The 19,828-nt window shown below is 35.4% G+C and overlaps 1 protein-coding gene across 2 annotated transcripts; it reads right to left on the reverse strand.

Annotated features, from left to right (window-relative positions):
• Positions 1 to 2,276: 2,276 nt before the first annotated feature.
• LOC145544499 (NKG2-A/NKG2-B type II integral membrane protein-like) lies at positions 2,277 to 19,264 on the reverse strand. 2 transcript variants are annotated; one of them, XM_081587415.1, is made up of 7 exons: positions 19,019 to 19,264; positions 18,527 to 18,625; positions 17,997 to 18,050; positions 17,315 to 17,466; positions 14,642 to 14,742; positions 14,204 to 14,324; positions 2,277 to 6,510 (listed from the first exon to the last, which is right to left on the reverse strand). In XM_081587415.1, exons 1-6 carry the CDS (start codon positions 19,203 to 19,205, stop codon positions 14,207 to 14,209), a joined length of 711 nt encoding a protein of 236 aa, XP_081443541.1. In that variant the 5' UTR covers positions 19,206 to 19,264; the 3' UTR covers positions 2,277 to 6,510; positions 14,204 to 14,206. The 2 variants fall into 2 exon arrangements, with proteins under 2 accessions (XP_081443541.1, XP_081443540.1); XM_081587414.1 differs by lacking the exon at positions 2,277 to 6,510 and adding an exon at positions 10,299 to 11,158.
• Between the last annotated feature and the right edge of the window lie 564 nt (positions 19,265 to 19,828).

The raw sequence follows: 19,828 nt of genomic DNA on the forward strand, positions 1-19,828 counted from the left end.
TAACTGATGTGAGTAAAATATATCAATTGGAATAATAATTACAAGTAACTAACAATATTTTATGTTAAAGATGCTTCAGACACTGCCTGCATTATTTCAGTACACAGAATCTCCATAACAGATAACATGATTCCCATTTTATAGACAAGGAGAATGCTTAAGAAAATTTATTTGCTTAAGTTTACATGCAAGTAAATGGGATGACCTATTTTAAAATGTGTAGGTAAGTTTCTCCATTTTCACTCCTGCATAATATTATGTAGTGCAGATATACTTTATTCATAGTCTAGATGATGGGAATTTGGGTCATTTCCAGTTTTTGTTGTTATTAATGGTCCTTCATTAAACATTCCTAAATACATCTCTGCAAGATTTTTCCTTCTGCCCTATGTTTTATCATACATCATCCTAGGATTGGAAGCTCTAGGTATGTAAAAGTTCAACTTCATATATTTCCAAATTATTTTTCAATATAATTTTAGCAGAAGTTTTTGTTTGTTTGTTTGTTTGTTTAATTTTGGCTTCTTGTGGGATCTTAGTTCCCTGATCAGAGATTGAAGCCAGACCCCTTGCCATGGAAGAACAGGGTCCTAACCACTGGACTGCCAGGGAAGCCTCTAGCAACAGTTTTAAAGATACTTTTGTTCTCTACCTTCAAACAAGCTTGGTGTTGTTCTTAATTTTTCACCAAGTGACTAACTGTCAATATATCTTTGTACTTTTGATTTACATCTCCCTGACATCTAGTGAGGTTGTCATATCTCTACATTTATAGTGCCTATGTTTTATGTATTTGAAATATAGGTTCTTAAATTTTGCTTATTTTTCTTATTGAATCACTTTGCTTTCTTATTGATTTATAGGCATATTTTATTTGTTCATGAAACTAAATCACTACAGACATCTGCAGATTTCAGACTTTTCTTTTTGTATTCTTTAAAGTATCTTATGATGAAGAGAAGTACTAGGTTTAGAGCAATCATGTTTACCTATGTAATGTTTTAAACAGTGATTTATTTTTTAAAGTCCATCATGTTCCTTCTTTTATATATTTCATCCAGACATGAGTGACAGAGTGATTCATTCATGAGGTCTTTCCACTTTCATTTCTTTTCTTCACAATGGAGAAATTAGTGCCTACTCTATTTGTCATAGGGGTATTTGAAAACAAATGTGCCCAGCATCTTATGAGAGTTCCCTGTAGTAAAGTGTATTGTTGATATTATGAATAATGCTAGTGATTCTAATTTTCCCACAGGTCTTCATTCAATCAAAAATAAAATATAGTCATTGGATTGGGTTAGAGAAAAGAGTGGTTCATCATCCCTGGAAGTGGCTGGATGGCACAAGCGCTTCTAAGAATCTGTAAGATTTTATTTCATAGTCTCCCCACTCCCTTTCATTCTCAGTACCTGATTCATAAATTACAGGTCAAAAACAAGAAATGGTCCTTGGGAATTTAGGGAACAACTTTAATTCTAGTCATCTTACTTCTCAGACGGGCAACCAAGTGTACATCTCAGGCCCCAGATAATCAGATCCAAAAAGCATTATATCTACCCTCATTCTTTGGCAGTAGGAATGAATGATAACAAACCAAAAAATGCCAAGTAATTTATATAGCATATTAGAGGATAGTAAATGCTATGATGTGATATGTGGCCCAATACATTTTGTCATAAAGGTGCTATATAAGTACCTTCTTGTGATGGAGGTAAAAAGAAGTGAGTTCAAGGTTCTTTGTTAGCACCTATAAGAATAATTGCCAGTAATTTTGATGGGGCATATCTGGAATTCAGTTTTAGATAAATGAAGGATAAATATATTAAACATTTAATTATCTGCAGGATGTCACATGAGCATTTTGGTACATTATTATCAAGTTCAAATGTGAGGTCTGTTCATGCCTCAGTGTGGAGATGGTATTAATACTATGAGGCTGGAAGTGAACATCAGGAAATCTAAGGTCTGGGCCCTTGGACACCCAAATGTTTAAGATTATGTAACTCAAAAACATTACTGTGAAAAGTCGTTAAAAATATGATTAAGTCAATGGAGAGGGTAGGTTCCTTAGGATGGGGTACCTTAAAAAGAAGGGCTACTTCAATAAGCAGAATGTGAAAGGCTGGTGACTTTTCACTGCTAATTTTGTTACTTGATACTAATACTTTCACTGAGATTCATGAACAGTTGGAGCAAAATTAAAATACATTTTCTTCTATTTATTGTAGCCTCGCCCTAAAATGCAAAATCCATGTTCCTTAATCTCATTGCTCAGTTTCACAGATTTTTAATGCTTTGTTTCATGTGGAAGGCATTAGATTCAGTGGGAAAAAAAAGTACACTCACATTTTCTTTCTTTCTTTTCACTGAAGGATAGATGACATACTATATTATATTATTAGTTTCAGGTATATGACATAGTGATCTGATGCTTATTTACACCATAAATTGATCATTACAATAAGATGAGTCACCCCCCTCCCCAAAGGCTAGTAACCCTTTGTCACCACAGAAATTTATTGCAGTATTACTATTATATAGTCAGTATTACTGACTATATTATATTCCCAGTGACTTACTCATTTTATAACTAGAAGTTTGCAACTTTTAACCCCCTTCATCTATATTTCCCAGCTTCCCACTTTTCTCTCTGCAACCACCAGTTGTTCCTAAGAGTCTGTGAGTCTGAATGTGTCTTATGGGGCCCAGGGGCACAATCTACTCTGGGCACTGGAGCCAGGTGCCCCGGGGTATCTCCTGTATGGGCTGCATGTGTCCTCTTGTTGTGGTTGAACTGCCATTGCTGTGAGTGTGCAGGTTGGTGGGTTTGGCCTGCAGGTGGCCAAAGTGTTGGTGCTTCAGCTTCAGCATCAGTCTTTCCAATGAATATCCAGGGTTAATTTCCTGTAAGAATGACTTGTTTGGACTCCTTACGGTCCAAGGACTCTCAAGAGTCTTCTCCAGCACTACAGTTTGAAAGCATCAATTCTTCACAGCGCAGTCTTCCTTATGGACCAACTCTCACATGCTAACATGACTACTGGAAAAACCAATAACTGTGACTACATGGACCTTTGTAAGCAAAGTGTTGTCTCTGTTTTTTAGTATACTGTCTAGGTTTGTCATAGCTTTGCTTGTCATCAGTTCAGTTCAGTTGTTCAGTCGTGTCCGACTCTTTGTGAACCCATCTACTGCAGCACACCAGGCCTCCCTGTCCATCACCAACTCCCAGAGTTTACCAAACTCATGTCCATTGAGTTGGTGATGCCATTCAACCATCTCATCTTCTGTCAACCCCTTCTTCCCCCACCTTCAATCTTTCCCAGAATCAGGGCTTTTTCCAGTGAGTCAGTTCTTTCCATCAAGTGGCCAAAGTATTGGAGTTTCAGCTTCAGTATCAGTCCTTCCAACGAATATTCAGGACTGATTTTCATTAGGATGGACTGGTTGGATCTCCTTGCAAGGGACTCTCAAGAGTCTTCTCCAACACCACAGATCAAAAGCATCAATTCTTTGGCACTCAGCTTTCTTTATAGTCCAACTCTCACATCCATACACGACTACTGGAAAAACCATAACTTTGACTAGATGGACCTTTGTTGGTAAAGTAATGTCTCTGCTTTTTAATATGCTGTCTAGGTTGGTCATAACTTTTTTTCCAAGGAACAAGTATCTTTTAATTTCATGGCTGCTGCCACCATCTGCAGTGATTTTCGAGCCCAGAAAAATAAAGTCAGCCACTGTTTCCACTGTTTCCCTATCTGTTTGCCGTGAAGTGATGGGACCAGATGCCATGATCTTAGTTTTCTGAATGTTGACTTTCAAGGCAACTTTTTCACTTTCTTCTTTCACTTACATCAAGAAGCTCTTTAGTTCTTCTTCACTTTCTGCCATAAGAGGGGTGCCATCTGCATATCTGAGGTTATTAATATTTCTCCCGGCAATCTTGATTCCAGCTTGTGCTTCCTCCAGTCCAGCATTTCTCATGGTGTATTCTGCATATAAGTCAAATAAGCTGGGTGACAACATACAGCCTTGACATACTCCTTTCTGGATTTGGAAACCATCTATTGTTCCATATCCAGTTCTAACTGTTGCTTCCTGATCTGCATACAGATTTCTCAGGAGGCAGATCAGGTGGTCTGATATTCCCATCTCTTTAAGAATTTTCCACAGTTTATTGTGATCCACACAGCCAAAGGCTTTGGTATAGTCAATAAAGCAGAAGGAGATGTTTTTCTGGAACTCTCTCGCTTTTTTGATGATTCAACAGATGTTGGCAATTTGATCTCTGGTTCCTCTGCCATTTCTAAAACCATATTGACAATCTGGAATTTCATGGTTCACGTACTGTTGAAACCTGACTTGGAGAATTTTGAGCATTATTTTACTAGCATGTGAGATGAGTGCAATTGTGTGGTAGTTTGAGCATTCTTTGGGATTGCCCTTCTTTGGGATTGGAATGAAAAGTGACCTTTTCCAGTCCTGTGGCCACTGCTGAGTTGTCCAAATTTCCTGGCATATTGAGTGCAGCACTTCTGCAGAATCATCTTTGATGATTTGAAATAGGTCAAATGGAATTCTCTCACCTCCACTGACTTTTTTTGTAGTGATGTTTCCTAAGGCCCACTTGACTTTGCATTCCAGGATGTCTAGCTCTAGGTGAGTGACCACACCACCATGATTATCTGGGTCATGAGGATCTTTTTTGTATAGTTCTTCTGTGTATTCTTGACACTTCTTCTTAATATCTTCTGCTTCTGTTACTTGTCATAGCAAGCATCTTTTAATTCCATGGCTGCAGCCACCATCGGCAGTGATTTTGGAGACCAAGAAAATAAAATCTGTCACTGTTTTCACTTTTCTGTTTCTATTTACCATAAAGTGATGGGACCGCATGCCATGATATTAGTATTTTTAACAATGAGTTTCAAGCCAGCTTTTTCACTCTCTTCTCTCACGCTCATCAAGAGGCTCCTTAATTTCTTTAATTTCTACCATTAGAGAGGTATCATCAGTATTTCTAAAGTTATTGATATTTCTCCTGGCAATCTTGATTCCATCTTGGGATGCATTCAGCCTTGCATTTCACATGATGTACTCTGTGTATAAGCTAAATAAGTAGGGTGACAGTATACAGTCTTGACATACTCCTTTCCCAATGTTGAACCAGTTCATTGTTCCATGTCCAGTTCTAGCTGTTGCTTCTTGACCTGCAGACAGGTTTCTCAGGAGGCAGGTAAGGTGGTCTGGTACTCTCCTCTTTTTAAGAATTTTCCAAGGTATGCTGTGACCCACACAATCAAAGGCTTTAACATAGTCAATGAAGCAGAACTGGATGCTTTTTAGGAATTCCCTTGCTTTCTCCATTATTCAATGAATGTTGGCAATTTTATCTCTGTTTCCTCAGCGTCTTTGAACCTAGCTTGTACATCTGGAAGTTCTTGGTTCATGTACTGCTAAATCCCCGCTTGAAGGATTTTGGGCATAACTACCAGCATGTGATGTAAGTGCAATAATATGGTAGTTTGAGGACTTCTCAGATGGCACTAGTGGTAAAGAACTTGACTGCCATAGCAGGAGACATAAGAGACACATGTTCCATCTCTGGTTAGGGAAGATACCCTGGAGGAGGGCCAGTATCCTTGCCTGGAGAATCCTCATGAACAGAGGGCCTGGCGGGCTGTGGTCCATAGGTTCACAAAGAGTCAAATATGACTGAAGTGACTTAGCAGGCAGCAGACAGGAGTTTGAAAATTCTTTGGCATTTCCTTCTTTAGGGTTGGAATAAGAACTGACCTTTTCTTAAAGCTATCTCTAATCTTTTCCTTTCTATTGTTTTCCTCATTTCTTTGCATTGTTCATTTAAGAAGACTTTTTTTTCCTCTACTTGCTAGTCTTTGGAGCTCTGTATTCATTTGGGTATATTTCCATTTCACCCTTGCCTTTCATTTGTCTTCTTTTTTCAGATATATGTAAAGCATCCTCACACAACCACTTGGTCTTGCTGCATTTCTTTTTCTTGGGGATGATTTTGGTCACTACCTCCTGTACAGTGTTATTAATTTCCATTCATAGTTCTTCAGGCACTCTATCGGACCTAATCCCTTGAGTTTATTTGTCACCTCTACTATATAATCATAATAAATTTGATGTAGGTCATACCTGAATGGCCTAGTGGTTTTCCCTACTTTCTCCATTTAAGCTTGAATTTTACAATAAGGAGTTCATGATCTGAGCCACAGTCAGTTCCAGGACTTGATTCTGTCGACTGTGTAGAGTTTCTCCTTCTTGAATGCAGAGAACATCATCAATCTAAATTCAGTATTGACCATCTGGTGATGTCCATGTGTAGAGTCGTCTCTTGGGTTGTTGGAAAAGGGTGATTACTATGACTAGCATGTTCTCTTGACAGAACTCGCTTAGCCTTTACTCTGCTTCATTTTGTACTCCAAAGTCAAACTTGCCTGTTATTCAAGTATTCTTGCTGTGAGTATCCCAAGAACCCTAAAAAAAGGCAAAAAAGATATGACATCAGAAGATGAGACCTAAGGTCAGAAGGTGTCCAATATGCTACTGGGGAAGAGCATAGAGAAATTACTAATAGCTCCAGAAAGAATGAAGCAGCTAGGTCAAAGCAGAAACGATGCTCAGTTGTGGATGTGTATGGTGGTGAATGTAAAGGTTGATGTTGTATAGAACAATATTGCACAGGAACTGAGAATGTTAGGTCCATGCATCAAGGTAAATTGAACATGGTCAAGCAGGAGATGTCAAGATTGAATATCGACTTCCTAGGAATCAGTGAACTAAAATGGACAGGTATGGGCGAATTTAAGTTTTTTGTGTTAATTGCTTAGTCATGTCTGACTCTTTGTGACCCCATGGACCCTAACCAACCAGGGTCCTCTCTCCTTGGAATTCTCCAGGTAAGAATACAGGAGTGGGTTTCCACTTCCTTCTCCAGGGGATATTCCTGACCCAGGGATCAAACCCATGTCTCCTGCATTGCAGGCAGGTTCTTTACTATCTGAGCTATAGGGAAGTCCTGAATTTAATTTGGCTGACCATTGTATCTACCACTGAGGCCAAGAAATGAAGTAGCCCTCATAGTCAACAAAAGATTCCAGAAAGCAGTACTTGTGTGCAACCTCAAAAATGACAGAACGATCTCAGTTTGTTTCCAAGGCAAACCGTTCAAAAGCACAATATTCTAAGTCAATGCCCCAACCATTGATGCTGAAGAGATTGAAGTTGGCCAGTTCTGTAAAGATCTTCCAGACGTAACACCTAAAAAAGATGTCCTTTTTAACATAGGGGATTAGAATGCAAAAGTAGGAAGCCTGAGTCCTAGGAAACTAGATCTATTTTTATATCTAATTACAATGAACCACATAATAATTTTTTTATATTTAAACACTTCCCAAATTTTCAGAAGTCTCAGAAGAATCTTTCAAACTACATATCTAGTTCATGTATATATCTCATTCTATACTATCTTTTCTACTTCTTCCTTACCTCTAATTGACCACTGGTAATATTTTCCTTAGTTTTAGACATAAGTATACATTATAACTCCACAGGTAAATATCTGTTGCAAGATAAATATTCCTTTGAAATAATTACATGCATATGTTTTAAATTTGTGATAATTAAATTTTGCTAAAGAATGACTTTCTAAAATAAATATATTCTCTGATGCAGGGATTTCCAGAATTCAAATGGAAAATGTGGATGCCTCAAGTCAACACATATTATTCCTGATGTTTGTACTAGGCAGTTTCATTATATTTGTGAAAAAACGTTTACTTGCCTTAATACCTAAAGGAATTACTGTGATCAATGTCTTAATATATTCATCCTTTAATAGATATTAGGTAACAAACTTTAATTATTTACTAACTTAAATTACAAGCTTAAATTACTCAACTTTGTATGTTTTAAAAAGGATTATGGTATCCCAACATCTGTGAGAAAAGACAAATAAGTTTTATATATAGAAAATGATAAATCCAAAATTTTTTTTTTTTAATTTCAAGAATCAGTAAATCAGAGAACATGAAACCAATACATTGAACTGAATAATGATTTTATATTTATTTTTCTTAATCATTTAATTGAATTTATTTGAATAGATAATTGATGCATTCACATTGCTCAACCTTGAGATATGAAATAATGAGCAAAGTCTCTTTACTTATCTTATTTCCTATTTCCCTAGTTTCCTTGTTAGAGGCAAATACATAGCTAGTTTCCGGATAACTATAAATAATGGTTCTGTTTCTTTATTTTTTAATGTAAAAATATCTTGCAGATTGTTCCATAACTGTACTTAAAGAGCTATCTCATTTTTTGTAAAAGATTGCAAGTATTGCACTAAATCCCTGGAGAAGGAAATGGCAACCCACTCCAGTACTCTTGCTTGGAAAATCCCATGGACCAGAGGAGCCTGGTAAGCCAGAGTTCACAGAGTTGCAAAGAGTCGGACATGACTGAGCGACTTCAATTTCACTTTCATTTTCATTGCACTAAATGGATGTGCCAAAATTTATTAAACCAGTTTATTTCAATGAGTATTTATGTTTACCCCAGAGTTTTGTAATTATAGAAAAATTTTGCAGCAAAAGGAACTTAATACATTAAGTGCTATTTGCTATACATCTTGTCTATATGGGAAATATTCATGAATGTAATTTCTGTGTCAACAGATGCATATATTACATTTTAATTGATATTTATTGTTTAAATAGAGATTATACACTTATTATATCCAAATAGCAATGTTCAAGGGTGACACTTTCTCATATATTTGCCATATAAGCGTGTTAGCAATATTTTTTATTTTACCAATAAAATATTTACCGAAAAAAATTTTGTTTTGTGCATTAAATTACAATTGTCTATTACCTGAGCATCTCTTGATGGCATTTATTTTATTTAAACTATTTGTTCACATCTTTGTGGATTAATATCACAAACAATTCTGAGCAAAAGAAAGCAGACACATAATAGTTTATCCTATAAAATTCCACTTATTTATATAGAGTGAAATGAGATAAATCAAAACTCTGATATTAGAAATTTAGGACAAGAATTATACAATGTGAACTTGTTCCCAGAAGGAATAGTAATTGATAATAAATATTAGTTCCCATGATGAGGAATTATTCCTGGAGATGATGTACAAGGGGCATTTCTCAGTTGATGGTAATATTTTATTTAATAATCTAAGTGTGAGTTACAAGGGTGTTGTATTTATTTCTTGGGGATGGCATAACAAAGTGTCACAGCTTAGGTGCCTTAAAACAACAGAATTTTTTTTTTTTTTTATAGTTTTGTGGCTAGCAGTTCAAAATAAATCCGGTGTTGGCAGGACCAAGTTTTGTGAGGCTCTGGTAAATCCTTCATTGCTTCTTCCCAGCTTCTGACATTTCTTGTCATTTCTTGGTTTGTCCCTGTGTCACTATAGTCTTTTCCCTTGATATTATACAACATTTTTCTTTTGTGTCACTGTACATATACATCTCTTTTTATAAATAGCCCCATCACACTTGATTAGGCCTTGCCTTAATGGCCTCTACAAAAATTCTATTTCCAAATAGGACACCTTGGACTATTTTACCTTTAATACATGTGCAATGACCCCGATTCCAAAAATGGTCATATTCACAAGTGTGGGAGTTAGGATTTCAGCAAATATATTTTTTGGTAACACAATTTAACTGATAATAATTGTAAAAATTAATAATATGTACATAATGATTTATTTGGATTTCTTTATGAGTGCTATATTTTCATAAAATTTTGTTTAAGAAAAGATACCATTTATATTAGAAAAATTAAATATTAGGAGTAAATACAATAAAAAATGAAAATGCTATGGAACAAATTATGAAAATTTCATAAATATTAAAACAGATTTAAATTACTAGAGACATAGCTCTTAACAATGCATAGAAAGATTTAATAATGTTAAATATGTGGCCTCTCCCTAAAGGGTTTTAAAAGTTTAGAGAAACTAAAACAAATCCTAACTTTATTTTTTCCTGGAACTTAATCATTTAAACCTAAAATATCTATGGTAAGACAAAGAGCCAATAAGAGCCATGATATTTCCAAAGTTAAAGAATAAGAGAATTTGGAATGATAAATGCTGAGCTACATAGTATGAAAATAATAATTTAGACCATTTGATATTGAATCAGGGAGAGGTGAATTGACCACTGGAACAAGAGAGAAGCATGATAATGCATAATGAGAGTCATCAAATATGTAAAATTAGAAGAGAACTGCTATTGATCAAGCAATGTCAAAACCAGAAATAGCTGGAGCTTGCATGCTCCTTCTGGAAAGACATACTTTTTGAAAATTAGCTTTATTGAGGAATGCTTGACATCCAATACATTGTGGATATTTCAACTGTAGAATGAGCTACCCTGGAGGCTCAAACGGTAAAGAATCGGCCTGTAATGCAGAAGACCTGGGTCCGATCCCTAGGTTGGGATGCTCCCCTGGAGGAGGGCATGGAAACCCACTCCAAAATTCTTGCCTGGATAATCCCCATGGACAGAGGAGCCTGTGGGCTACAGTCCAGGCTCACAAAGAGTCAGACATGACTGAGCAATTAAGCACAGCACAAACTGTAGAATATGACATATGACACATATTCATACCTGTGAAATTATTGAAACAGGGATGGTATGAATATTTCTGTTACTCCAAAAAATTTGCTTGTGTCTCTTCACAACCCCCTCCTTGCTGCTCTTTGCCCATCTTCAACACCACATAACCACTGATATGCTTTCTGTCACTTTAGATTGGTTTGCATTTTCTAGAAATTTATAAATGGAGAAGTATACAGTATGTACTTTTTCTGACGTCTTTCGCTCAGCATCATTATTTAGATATTCATTCATGTTATTGGATATCAATAGTTCATTCCTTTTCTTTGCTGAGTAACATTCCACTGTACAGATATACCACCTTTGGTTTATCCAGACATCGCTGTTGTAGTATTGGGGGAGGTCTTCAAGAGGTCATAACTACTAGTTGACTCACAAACAGCATCATGCAACTGGAAGCTCCTCTGTCCTTGGAATGTACACCGGCACACTGTTCCCAAAGTAGGAGCCATTTCATTTTCAAGGATGCAGATCTGAGAGAGCAATGGGTTGTTGAGAGCATCTTGACAGTATACATGCCTGAACCCAGTTAGAGCCTATTAATACATTTTTGAAATTTTTTGGAGTGATAGCAAGAAACACCAACATTAAGAAGAAACAAAGAGATCAAATGAACAACCTGATCTTCCACTTTACAGAACCTCTAAAAGAAGAACAAAGGCCAAAGGTAATCATTGGAAGGAAATAACAGATTGAAGGAGAAATAAATGGAGATAGAAAAACAATATAAAAGATCAAGAAAACTAAGAGCAAACAGAGCAAACAGAAAACATCAAAAAATACACTATAAATCATATTCCTAAGCATATTCATATAGCATATAGTAGTGGTATCACTGCATTAGACTGTAAGCACGTTGACAACTGGGCACTTGAAAGGTGGGTGCTGTACTGTGCTGTGCTGAGTCGCTCAGTCGTGTCCGACTCCTTGTGACCCCAGGGACTGTGGCTTGCCAGGCTCCCCTGTCCATGGGGTTTCTCCAGGCAAGAATACTAGAGTGGGTTGCCGTGCCCTCTTCTATGGGATCTTTCTAATCCAGAGAGTGAACCCAGGTCTCCCACATTGTAGGCAGATTCTTTACCATCTGCGCCACCAGTGAAGCCCTGAAATGTGGGTATTCAAATTTGACTTTTAATTAGTTAAAACTATTGAAGGTGAAACTCCAATACTTTGGAAAAAGGTTAATTTCCAGGTGATTCAGTGGTAAGGACTCCATCCTCTCACTGCTGATGGCCCAAGTTGAATACCCGTTTTGGGAAGTAAGACCCACAAAGTATTAGGTGAGCCAAAAACATTTTTTTGACAGGAATCAAATCTTTTACGTGTATAATAAATAAAGGGACCATATGTAGTTTTTATAGATATTAAGCAGATAAAAAGCAATATTATGAATACACTTTAGTGTCTATACAAAATAGAAAAATCCTAAAATACAAATTACCAAAATAAAGCACAGCAAATAGAAATCTGAGTAAACCTAACATATATTGTAGAGACATTAAGTTCATTAAGTTCATAAACCTTTCTACAAAATAGTTCTAGATGCTCAGATGGCATTGGTAGTGAATAATAATACTTAAAAATGTAGCGGTACTCTTTCACAAAGTTTCAGGTAAACGAAAAAGAGAAATACTTCCTAATAATAGCTTTTGTAACAACCTGTCAAGTACATAACATAACTGAAAACTCAGTTAAAGCTCTTTGTGAATGTAGATGAAGAAAAATAGCTTAATCTAGATATAGCATATGCATTGATTTTTTTAAAAAAATGGACAACACAGATGATCACTGTAATTTTACTTCAGAAGTGCAAGATTGGTTTTATATTGGTTTAATGGAAGAAATAAAGGTAATTTACTTGATAATCATTATACAATGAAAACATTTACCATTCGAACTGATGGAAAATAATACAAATGTAACATGAACATCAATTGATTATAAAATTTGTTTGAAAAATGAGAATATTATGGTTTCACATGAGAAACATAAGATGAAAAAAACCTTAAGACAAATCTCATATTTAAGGATGAAATATTGAAATCTCTTCCTTGACTAAGAAGAGTTAGATACAGAACCTTTACTGTACCTTCTATTCAACTTTGGAAATTAAATTGTAGCTTATGAAAATAAGTCAAGAAAAAAAATAATTGCACCTAGAAAAAGGACATGAACAGCTGCTGTATAAAAATATGCAAATCTCATATAAAATCCATAAGAATAAATATTTGAAATGATGGAATTAATACAAAATTCAGAGAAATTATTGACTATAAGACCAACATGTAAACCTCAATATATTACTCTTTACTGAACCAAAAATTACTAAAATGTTTAAACTAAGAGTGTCATTTACAGAATCATGAGTATGAAACACCCATGTATATTTAATATCTCAAAATTGAGAAACACAAAATCTGACAGGGAAAAGTTAAAGAAAACCTACGTCATGGAAGGATAAAGCATATTGACTGAAACAGCCAATATTGTAAAGATGACTCTCGTTACAAATTATTTTAAATATTAAATGCAGTCCCAAGAAGTTTTTTTAAAAGATTTATTGAGGTACATTTTACACATCATAAAAATCCATTCTTTTAAACTGTATAAATCAGTGATTTTAAATATGTTCACAGTTTACAACCATCACCACTATCAAAATCTAGAAAATATTCATCACTGATCAAGTAGCAGCCATCTCCTTTCTCATCTCCCCATACCTCTTGATAATTGCTAAACTACTTTTGTCTTTGTTCTCACATATCAAATGTTTTTGATATTTCATGTAAAGTGACTCAGAAAATATGACATTTTAGAAAGTTTGAAAGCACCACTATCAAAATCTAGAAAATATTCATCACTGATCAAGTAGCAGCCATCTCCTTTCTCATCTCCCCATACCTCTTGATAATTGCTAAACTACTTTTGTCTTTGTTCTCACATATCAAATGTTTTTGATATTTCATGTAAAGTGACTCAGAAAATATGACATTTTAGAAAGTTTGAAAGCCATAAACATATTGTCGAGTAAAAAAGTCCAGACACAAAAGGAGTGACGTCTATACTTTTTGGTGTGCCTATTATATTTCAACAGCTAGCATTGAAACATGTATATTATCATCTGTGAAACAGAACACCATTCCATGTTCGATGCATGAGACAAATGCTCAGGGCTGGGGCAATGGGATGACCCAGAGGGATGGGATGGGGAGGGAGGTGGGAGGGGGGTTCAGGATGGGGAACAAATGTAAACCCATGGCTGATTCATGTCAATGTATGGCAAAAACCACTACAATATTGTAAAGTAATTAGCCCCCAACTAAAATAAATAAATTTATTTAAAAAAATTAATTTATTTTTTATTGAAGGATAATTGCTTTACCGAATTTTGCTATTTTCTTTCAACAGTTTTTTAAGAGTATTAGAACCAATAACATAATTCATTTCAAAATTTATGTAATCATAACATTATTTCTTTTTCACAAAAGATAAAATTACTTAACAGCATCCAAACTCACCTTTTAATTCTCAAGCTTATGCTTGCAATTATATGGATTTGGAATCTGACAGTCTTCTGCTTTTATGCCCGATTGGAACAGTACAGCACAGTTACGTTCACCAGGTGAATAGTCTGTTATACTATTATGAAAAAAAAAAAGCATAATTCTGTTATAGTCTATGAAGACAACTCATGAAACAATAGTATTTCTATGTAACTGTAATGAAAGATATTTAGAAAATGGGAAAGGATGTTTTTAATAAAATTTCAGTAAGAGTTTGTTACTCGGACAATGCGCTACAGAGTAGCCTATTTTTGAACATTTATATCAACATTTTATTAACTTTTAACATCTTCTTCAGCTTTCTATAATTCAGTGAAAACAAACATATTCATATATGAATATTTCTTCTTTGTATTTTTCCTCCTCTATATAGCATTCATTTTAAAAACTTACTGTAGTTTGAAAGTTGAACCATTTAGCCACATCCATGGATGACCACGGCCTTCACGCAAGACTGGAATCCATGATATAATTGGCAGGGACATCAGAAATTTCTAGCCCAAAAAAAAGAATTTTCACTTAAATATCATTATGAAATATGTTTATTAATTTTAAAAATGCAAGTCAGAGGATGCATTCTTTCATAGGATCTTTAGTTCTTTGAACAAAATGAGTATGTTAGATTCTACATCTAGTACTATAATACATAAAAGTTGACTACGCCAAAGCCTTTGACTGTGTGGATCAAGGGAAATTGGTATTTCTTACCTGCATTACCTGCCTCCTGAGAAATCTGTATGCAGGTCAAGTAGTGACAGTTAGAACCAGACATGGAACAATGGACTGGTTCCAAATTGGGGAAGGAGTACATGAAGGCTGTATATTGTCACCCTGCTTATTTAACTTGTATACAGAGTTAGTTAGGTAGTTCAGTTGCTCAGTTGTGTCCGACTCTTTGCGACCCCGTGAATCGCAGCACACCAGGCCTGCCCATCACCAACTCCCAGAGTTTACCCATGTGAAATGGCAAGCTGGATGAAGCACAAGCTGGAATCAAGATTGCTGGGAGAAATCTCAATAACCTCAGATATGCAGATGACACCACCCTTATGGCAGAAAGCGAAGAACAACTGAATAGCCTCTTGATGAAAGTGAAAGAGGAGAGTGAAAAAGCTGTCTTGAAACTCAACATTTGAAAAACAAAGATCATAGCATCTGGTCCTATCAGTTCATGGCAAATAGTCGGAAAAACAATGGAAACAGTTATAGACTTTTTTTTCTTGGGTTCCAAAATCACTGCAGATGGTGGCTGCAGCCCTGAAATTAAAAGATACTTAATCCTTGGAAGAAAAGCTATGACCAACCTAGACAGCCTGTTAAAAGCAGGGACATTGCTGACAAAAGTCCGTCTAGTCAAAGCTCTGATTTTTCCAGTAGGCATGTATGGATGTGAGAGTTGAACCATAAGGAAAGCTGAGTGTGAAGAACTGATGCTTTTGATCTGTGATGTTGGAGAAGACCTTGAGAATCTCCTGGACTAAAAGGAGGTCAAACAGCCAATCCTAAAGGAAATCAGTCCTGAATATTCACTGGAAGGACTGATGCTGAAACTGAAACTCCAATACTTTGGCCACCTGATGCAAAGAACCGACTCATTTGAAAAGACCCTGATGCTGGGAAAGATTGAAGGCAGGAGAAGGGGATGACACAGGATGAGATGGTTGAATGGCATCACCAGCTAAATGTACATGAGTTTGAGCAAGCTCCGGGCATTGGTGATGGACAGGGAAGCCTGGCGTACTGCCGTCCATGGGGTCTCAGAGTTGAACATGACTGAGCGACTGAACTGAACTGAACTTAGTTCTTTGAATAGAATGAGTATGTTAAACTCTAAATGTAATACTAAAATCATAAAAGTTGAAAGTTGGAATTTTTAATGTTGCAATAAATATTAACCATGTCTGTACTTCTGATTCAAAATTAATTCAAACATTTATACTTATCAGTTTCACTGTTTTCTAATGTTAATAAGGAAAATTCTTTTTAATTGTTTGAGGACCATTTAATAAAGGGAGTATTTACAAAGCCATGAATTAGTTGTAGAGACCCCACAAAAGAATACACTTAGTATACCAACTTAGGGATATTGACAGCTGTGAATTGTATCTAACATTAAACCTGAGGGATAAGAAGGTGGAGTAATTGAATAGAATACATGCAGTAAGGAAAATTCTGATTCATGTAATTTAGTTTTTACTTTTGTCAAAACTAACCTAACAAGACTTTAAATAAGTTTTAAGATTCTGTGATGTTCTTTTTCTGGATACTGTGAGTATGTCATTGAATTTCTCTACTATTATATGTTCATCAGAATTTCAGTTTTAGAAGAAAATTAAGGGAACGAAGTCAAGAAAATAAGTGACATGAGAGTCGAAGATTTGGTGTTCTGAGTCTGACACCATTCTTTGACTAGATAAGCCCCAAAGCAATCTATTTCTGTGGACTCCAGTGGACGAGACAAGGGATAAGAGAATCATTTCTCTCTGTTACTCCCTGCTCAGTTCACCTGTAGACATGGGAATTAATGAAAGACACAAGAAAGGAGAACCCTACATGGTAGGAAGAGAAAAGTGAAGAGGTTTGAGACTCTCCAGCAGCCCCAGTCCTCTGTAATCTCTAATCACTTCTCCATGATGAGAGAACAAGGTGGGAGGTGCGGGAACAACAATTACTGGCATCTTGTATCTTCCCCACCAACAGATGAAAGTGACCTAGGCCTCTTACTTCCCAGCGCCCAATACCTAACATAACTGTTGGAGGAGGCACAGGTAAACCATTCCTTCTGTGTTGGGAGAATCCTGTAGGTAACACAGGTGAGCCTTACAAGGTGATCCATCAGAACACCTGCTATCAAGGAGCAGAAGAACTGGAATTTACCAACGTGCATTAATGTTTTTAAAATGAAAATAAGGTATCATAAAGTCATATTCCATTGTTTAATGGAATATTAACAGAACTTAAAATAAGCAAAGTACAAATATGTACAAAAACACAAGTGAATTCTAACAAATATAATATTGACTGAATCAAGCCTTAATAAAGAGTTGGAAACATTTAATATCTTACCATTTCCTCTTCATTATCTATGTAAAGCAGAGTAGAATTCTTAGTAGTGCAGGACATCAAACTCCCATTCCATGTTTCTTTTTCCAAACTAATAGAATAGCAATTGTTGTAATATGCAAACCACTCTTTTGGACAAAGACCCCAATGAAATTCTGGAGAATGATTATGAATTAGTATTCAAAGGCAATTTGAATTTTAAAAAACAAAAGTTAACTTACATGTATGCATAGCTATAAAAATGTATGTGTATATATATATATATATATATAAAACATAGCTATGCACTCTTAAGGCTGGTACATATGAAACAAATCTCACACATACATTCACAGCATCAGTCTCTCATACCCCAATTTATGTCTCCTTATAAAGCAAACATATAAAAATATCTCCTCTTTACATGTTCTAAAAATCAAAATTTAAACTTCTATTTTAGAGAAGCCAAATTATTTCTTTTACCATATCACAGCAGCCGAAAATTGGAGTCAATTGCCAAAAATGGATATGGTGATCATATTGTTGCATAGGGAAAAGCATTCTCCCATAATCATTATTTAGGCATGTTTGTTTCCCGATTTTGTAATTTATCTTCTACCCCTAAATCTTTTCTTATTTTCACTAGTCTAACATAGAGACAAAATACAAATTCTATTTATATCAGAGCTTTAAAATCATTATGTACCTTTCTGGTGTCTTGCTATCAGAGAGGAGTTATTCTGTTCCCGTTTTCCAGTAGCTACAAAATTAATCATTATATAAATTACCATTGTTCTAAATAAATCAAAATGATTTCAGTTTGTGAGTTTGAAATTCAGTTTATTTTTTAGGATTAGAGTAGTCTGGAATAAAGCTGATTTTACCAATAAAAATTAATTAGGCAATGAGGATTTGGTGGAAAAAATATTTTAAAAACCTAAAGGAACAGATTTTATCACCTCTTGCCAATCTCAAAAATTAATTTGTGTTTCTCAATAAGATCATTCAATCTCCTAAAGCATAACTTTTGAGTTATGAAAACACAATATACATATACATACTCTCTGTAATTATCCTGTGTTGTATATATTTCACAAATTCCAAATAACATTCTGCATTTAATCTAATTGAATGTATTTTAATGACAGGCATATTCTATAATATTGTGAAATGTTTAGAGGACTGACCATCATCAAAGTGAAAAGTTCCCTTACAGCTTTTCAAAAATGTACTTACAGGGATTAACAGCAATCATTGTCACCACAGTGGACATCAAGACAAGGCAGATGATTCCCAGGATCCCAGCAATGAACTTTTCTGGAGGTGATGGTGAACCTGCAGGGAGAGAAAAGGCAACAGTGAGAAAGGAGTGTAGGAGTGATGGGGACAGTTGGTTAGATTTTCCATACATGAGAACCCATATGAACAGGGATTTATGGATATAAACTTGGATCCCAACCTATTTCTGCCACTGTAGTCTTTCTCTAATATATGTTGCATTTTCAGCAAATATAATGCTGAATGAGTTGTTGATCAAAGGCTTCAAATTATAGCAATGCCAGAATAAAAGTACTCTTCCGATTTCACATTAGAATACCGTAACCAACTTTAAGCTCCCTTTCTCAAAATGAAAAATATGCGAGCTTTTCCCCTGATCTTCCTCCACACCTCAGCACCCCAACTGCACATCCCAGAACAGTGCAATTGTGTTACTAGTAAGTGTTTCACCTTTGGAATGGTAGTTGTTGTCATTCTCATGAAGATTCGGAGAAGCATTTTGAAGAGTTAGTTCTGCATACGTTAATGCCTGCTCAGTTATTGAACTGGAACTTTTAGAAATCTTAGGTTTCATTTGCTGTCTCTTTGAGCTCTTGACTGCCTTCGGTTCTGCATAGGTTACTCCTTGGTTATTCATCTCTGCAGTTGAGTGAGGTCAAGGACCATGCTCTAAGTGAACTGAGGAATCAGTGGTGTATGTGAGATAAGAACCTTAGTATAATAAGATGGGTGGGGCAAAGAGTTTAGTGCTCACTTTGCAGCTGAACAAACGTAAAGCCTGCTTCTAAATTCTTTAGTACTTTAAACAAGCCTTTCGTGATAGAATACTTTTTTAAAAGAGATATTATGTATTTGACAACACATTATTTGTTACAACAATGGAAAGCAATAAAGTAGGGAGCAATAAAGAAGTTGATGGCTAATAATATCCTCATTGAAGATTCCACAGAAATATTTTAAAATCATCATAGTGCTTGTATTAAAATTAAGATGTTCTATTAACAAGAGAGATTCACCTATATTTATAATAATTTTGGAATTTAATAATCATTAAAAACTGAGTTCTTTAAAGATGAGGCGAGAATAATGTTGGCATATACGACAATCTCCTGCAGTAAATTACATTATTTGGTGACTTACATTGATCAGTGGAAAGGGGTACCTAATGGTCTTTATTTTGAATGGTTGAGGAGTTCTGAGAAATCAATAAAAATTGAGGAAATGTTTCATATATTGTAAAATGTTACATGACACACTAAT

The sequence above is a fragment of the Giraffa tippelskirchi genome, chromosome 4, assembly GCF_054371585.1.
Source record: "Giraffa tippelskirchi isolate mGirTip1 chromosome 4, T2T-mGirTip1v1.2.pri, whole genome shotgun sequence".
NCBI classification, from domain to species: Eukaryota; Metazoa; Chordata; class Mammalia; order Artiodactyla; family Giraffidae; genus Giraffa; species Giraffa tippelskirchi.

Excerpts from the sequence above, each read along its gene's own strand:
- LOC145544499 (XM_081587415.1), bottom strand. The coding sequence starts at position 19,205 with ATGAATAACCAAGGAGTAACCTATGCAGAACCGAAGGCAGTCAAGAGC. Across the intron at positions 18,626-19,018 it reads CAACAACTACCATTCCAAAG|GTTCACCATCACCTCCAGAA; the intron begins GTGAAACACTTA and ends CTCTCCCTGCAG. Across the intron at positions 18,051-18,526 it reads AATGATTGCTGTTAATCCCT|CTACTGGAAAACGGGAACAG; the intron begins GTAAGTACATTT and ends TTAATTTTGTAG.